General features: G+C 31.8%; 1 protein-coding gene across 1 annotated transcript in view; it reads right to left on the bottom strand.

The window, feature by feature from the left end:
• The window catches only part of Znf280c (zinc finger protein 280C), a 54,684-nt gene that overhangs the window by 28,704 nt on the left and 19,980 nt on the right, over positions 1-6,000 (bottom strand). The window contains exons 8-9 of the mRNA XM_015498487.2: positions 3,141-3,317; positions 2,889-2,995 (exon numbers count right to left, since the gene is read on the bottom strand). Coding sequence (XP_015353973.1) covers positions 2,889-2,995; positions 3,141-3,317 — 284 coding nt within the window. The remainder of the gene's footprint in view (positions 1-2,888; positions 2,996-3,140; positions 3,318-6,000) is intronic.

Below are 6,000 nucleotides of genomic sequence, written 5' to 3'. Positions count from 1 at the left end.
AAAAAAAAAAAAAAAAAAAAAAAGAAAGAAAGAAAGAAAAGAAAAGAAAATTTATTTATTGTCTCTGAGAATCATTTAAAAACAAAAATAAATAGGAGAAAATATTCACACACCACAGATCTGATAAAAGGTTAATATCTAAAACATACAAGATCTCTTATAAGTCAACAGAAAAAAAACCAAACTGATTTAAAAATGGATACAGGAACTGAATAAGACATTTCTCAAAAGCAGATATAGAAATAGCTAACAGGCAGGTGAAAAGGCACTCAACAACATTAATTATCAGGGAAATACAAATCAAACCACAACAAATTATCACCTCAAACTTTACCAAAAAGACAAAAGATAAGTGTTGGTGACAATGTGGAGAAAATGTATACCCATAATGGGAATATAAACTGGTGTAGCCACAGTGGAAAACATATGGAAGTTCCTCAAAAATTAAAAACAAGTACCAAAAAATCCAACAGTGTTATTTCTGGGTACACATCCAAAGAAATTGCAATTAGGATTTCAAAGGCAAATCTGCAATCTTGTGTTCATTGTATCATTATTCACAATAGCTAAGACCTAAAAGCAATCTAAATACAAATGGATAAAGAGAACGTGGTATGTGTGTGTGTGTGTGTGTGTGTGTCACACACACACACACACACACACACACACACACACTGGAATATTATTCAGCCTTAAAAAAGAAAGAAATTCTACCATTTGAACAATAGACTTGCAAGATATTATATTAAGTGAAATAAATCAGCAATAGGACAATACCACGATTCCTCTTTTAAGAGAAATCTAAAATAGTAGAACTAATAATACAGAGGATAGACTGGTAGTTGCCATGATCTGGGAGAAAGAGCAAATGGGGAAGTTTAGTATTAGTCAAAGAGTATGAAAGTTCAGTTATTCAGCATGACTAAGCCCTAATGGCCTACTATACCAGCATATTGCCTACAGTTAACAATACTGTATTGCATACTTAAAATAATTTGCCAAGAGGGTAGATTTTATGTTGTGTTCTTATCACAAAAATAATACAATGGGCAGCTGCAAACTTTTAAGGTGATGAATATATTTATGGCATAGACTGTAGATGGTTTCACAGCTGTAAACTAATTTCCAAACTCACTGAATTGTATGTATGAAGTATGTACAGCTTCTTGTCATACCTCAGTAAAGTGGTTTAAAAAAGGGACAAGCCTATATAACAAAACAAGTTAGGTTGGGAAACAGTAACTTTCCTAAAGTCTAAGCTATGTACACATAAAATAAGTACAACATAAAAGACTCAAAAAATAAAACATAATAAAGTAAAACAGAACCAAGACCAATTAAATGTATCTTACCAATTAAATCTCTCCTATCAATGAATATAAATGGGCTTAAATGAATGAAAACAAAGATTTTCATGTAGGATTACAAAAGAAACTAGTGAAAATAAGAAATCTACAAAAAATAAAGTGATTTGGAAAGGTTGAAAATAAAAGGCTAAATAAGAAAATAACAGGTAAATTGCAAACAATAAAAAAGCAAGGGTTGTAAGCTTGCTATCACATAAAATTCACATAAAATGGAATTTAGATGAAAAGCATGAAACAATCAGATAAAAAGGGTATTTAAAAAAATGTCAATGGTACATTCACAATGACATTATAAAAGAGAGAGATATCCACCTATATCCTAAAGAGCAGCCCCACAAACTAGAACAGGAAAATATCAAAGAAAATATTGATAATGTGAGACTTGGATTCATCTTTCTCAAATACACTCTGGGAAGTAAGTGTAGTAATCTATTCAACAGTTTTGCCCCCAAAGAGATTTGTATTTGGAATTTTAAAATACGTCTTTTCCCCCTATTTTTTTTTGTAAAACGCTTAATTTCAATAAAAATATGCCAATCTTCAGAATAGTGAGCAGTACCTTTTCCTAAGTTGCTTCTTTGCTTTGCACTCTTCTCATCCCTTCTTTCCCATATATCATCTACATTACCTTTTTTCTTGCTTCCTTCCCCACTTCGTGCCATTTACACTGGGCATGCAAAGAGAATACAGACTATCTTTATACAGAAAAAACAGAATACTGTAATATCTTCTAAAATATTTTAAGTGGAGTTTCTCCTAAATCCCACACCTTCATTAGTACTTTGAAAATCACCTAAATCCTAATTTCAGGAGTTTCCTGAAAAGCTAGAACTCATTTGAAACTATATAAAGTATATTCTAGATTGAGTTAAAACTATCATTTCATATACAATGTCCTATCATTAGAAGTCTGTTGAAAATTAAATGGGAAAACTAAGATTTTCAACAAGTCATGTGGCATGCATTTGTCACAATAGATAAAAAATACATAAAAAAAGAAGGTTGGGGTTGTGGCTCAGTGGTAGCACACTTGCCTAGCATGTGTGAGGTATTGGGTTCGATTCTCAGCACCACATACAAATAAATAAAATAAAGATCCATCAACAACTAAAAAATATTTTTAAAAATACACAAAAGGAATTTTAAGTTTTATGTAGAATCAAGTGCTTAATAAAATGCCTGCTTTACAAAAAGTTTGAAGAATGGCATGATATAGTCACTAGAGCATTCTGATTAACACTATTTTCATTTAAAATTAAAGTGCACTATGAATGCACTGTGGCATGTATATGAACTAAATTTTCAAAAAAAAAATTTAAATTTTAGGAATGGGAAGATTTTATAATCTTCTATAAAGACAATCATTACAAATATCAATTTTTACTTGAGTTATACTGAAATACCAATGAGATGATTTATTATCTAAATATATGAACAAACCAGCTTTACTATGGATCAATCCTGAATATTTTCATGGATTTGTACATATTTTAAAAAATCAAATTTTGAAAAAAGCTTTACCTTCATGTGGTATTTCAAAGGATCCAAAAGATTGAATTGAATATTGCACTTTGGACAAGATCTTAGGAAAGGTACTCCAGTTTTATTTTGAGTTGAGGTATTTGAACCTAAAATAGATTAAGGACTTTAATGACTCAAATTCATCTTTTCTTTAAACCTTAAATAACCACTAACCATTGTAAAATTCATCACAATTTCTAAAATTCTGTAAATAATACAATTTCTTTTTCATATGCCAGATTTCATACTTACCTGTTGTTGTTGATACCATAACCTGGGAAGATGCCTCTGAAGGGGAGTTATTTAAAGACAATGAAGATGAGGGATTTATTTCAGAAACACTTTCGTTGGCTTTTGGCTTTTTTGGATTAACACTGTTTACTTTAGAAGTAGAAGGACGTTTTAATCCAAAGGAAGATTGATCCATGTCTACAAAGATTTAAATAGTGGGAAAGATATTTATAAATACTTTAGTATAGACTATTACGTAACATTACTACTAAAATAGCCTTATGTTTAAAATCACATAAAAATTACCTTGGGGCTAAAGGTAATATAATTGAATTACTGTGTTATACAAATGACCAAAAAAAAAAAAAAAAACCATGCTGATAATTTATATAAACAAAAGGTAGAAACTGTACAAACAGCTTTTTTTTTTTTTTGGTGCTGGGGATTGAATCCAGGGCCTTGTGCATGCAAGGCAAGCACTCTACCAACTGAGCAACGGCTCCAGCCCTGTATAAACAGCTTTTATGGACTATATATATTTAGCAAATTCATGAAATAAACTTTATGCAGGAAAATTCTAAAGATACTTTCAAAAGAAATATTTAAACAGGTTATCATGAAAGGAGTCAGGCCCAAAAATTCCAAGCCAAAAGAAAGAAAAATAAAAGCACAGAGAATCTCCACCCAGTACCACAAAAACAAAACAAAACAAAATCAAGTTCATATCCAATTTTCTCTAAGAACCTTCTATGATCATATTGGACACAAGTTCAATAATCATGCTTCCAAACAAATACCACATACAACCATTCATAATTATCACTACAAAAAAACAGTTTAAGTATTTAAAAATTTATGATGCAGTTTTCACTTATCACTTATGTGGGCCTCAAAAAAAGCCATGAGATAAGCAATTTTATCTCCAAATGGCTCATTTCAGATCTAGAGAATGAATGCATTATGTGAGAAAAGTAAAAGTATCTATTTTAATGTGAGAAAACTGAAGTGTAAAGAGCTTAGGTGACCTGATAAAGGCAACAAAAATCATTAGAAAAGAGGCTTAGGGCTGGGGATGTGGCTCAAGCAGTAGCGCGCTCGCCTGGCATGCGTGCAGCCCGGGTTCGATCCTTAGCACCATATACAAACAAAGATGTTGTGTCCGCCGAGAACTAAAAAATAAATATTAAAAAATTCTCTCTCTCTCTCTCACTCTCTCTTTAAAAAAAAAAAAAAGAAAAGAGGCTTAAATATATATATATATATCTTCCTAGCCAACTATAACAGTGTTTATCATTCAGGGCAAAGTTCCACTCTCTGCAATATAATAACTTTTAAAGTAAGAATAGGAGTCACTGTCTTTTTGTGTGTGTGTGGGGCGATACTGGAGATTGATCCCAGGGACACTTAAGCACTGAGCCACATCCCCAGCCCTTTTCATTTCTTATTTGAGACAGGGTCTTGCTAAGTTTCTTAGGGCCTTGATAAAGTTGCTGAGGCTGGTCATTTTTTTTATTTTTTTTATTTCTAAGGCTGGTCTTGAACTTGCTATCTTCCTGCCTCAGCCTCCTGAGCTGCTGGGATTACAGGCATGAGTCACTGTACCCAGCTAGAAGTCACTGTCTTTAACCACTAGAAATTTTAGAAATTCAGACTTATTCTGATAAATAAACAATGGGCTTTGTAAATTCAGATTTAAGACAACTATTTTATCTCCCTATCTATTTTGGTTCATGGGTATTTAACTAGATACCTAGACAGGTGAACATCAAACAAGTATTAAAAAAATGGGAAAATACTTTGGGCACTAATATTACTATAAATTTTTAGTTTGGGTTTGATAAATGTTGTATACTAATTTGTTAGTAAAAAATTTTAACATAAAAAAATTTTTTGTGAGCTGGGTAGGGTGGCTCAGGCCTATAATCCCAGCTACTCAGTAGGAGGCTTAGGCTGAGTATCCCAAGTTGGAGGCCAGGCTAAGCATTTTAATGAAACTGTCTCAAAATAAAAAATAAAAGGGCTGGGGATATAGCTCAGTAGTAGAATGCCCCTGAATTTAATCATCAGTACTGAAAAAAAATTATCACTTTCTCCATTTAATGAAATATATCAATTTAGCTAATACAGAAATAGTAATTTCTCTGATTATAGAGAAGTTTTCAGCTAGATAAAATTCCTTCACTGGCACATAATTTATTTTGGTTAATGAAGAACTTCATTATGGCAGACAAAGAACTGTAATTATTATTCAATTAGAAAATTTTACTATTCCTTCAATGGGTATGTACTGAGTATTTATCATGTGCAAATCACTACTTCTTTAGTTCTGTCACTTTATAGTACTACTCTATAATGATATTTAACTACAATATCTACACATCATTCATTTGAACAGAAAGATACTAGTCTAGTAAGGAATCAACTATAACCATACATTTGTTCTCATACTAATAGACTTGCAAATAATCAATACTTTATTTTTAAAAATATTTAGAGCATTAGAGGACTTCTTGAACTCACAGAAATTGTACCAAGGTTTTTAAACCCGTTGCTGGTTCCATGTGAGAATATGTTCAAAGAATACATGCTAGCAAACTTAATAGAAAAAAATTCCATTATTAAATATGGTTTTACATAAAATCACCCAAGAAAGGAATTCAGAAATGATTAGCTCTAGCCAGATGTGGTAGCAAACACTTGTAATCTCAGTGACTCAACAGGCTGAGGCAGGAAGATCACAAATTCAAGACCAGCCTCACACAATTTAATGAGGCCTTAAGCAACTTACTTGAGACTGTGTCTCAAAATAAAAAAAGGACTGGAAATGTGGATTAATGGTTAAGTACTCCTGGGTTTGATCCCCAGTACAAACCAAAAAAAA

The sequence above is a fragment of the Marmota marmota genome, unplaced genomic scaffold, assembly GCF_001458135.2.
Source record: "Marmota marmota marmota unplaced genomic scaffold, marMar, whole genome shotgun sequence".
Lineage (NCBI taxonomy): Eukaryota > Metazoa > Chordata > Mammalia > Rodentia > Sciuridae > Marmota > Marmota marmota.
This window is presented reverse-complemented; position numbering and strand designations above follow the sequence as displayed.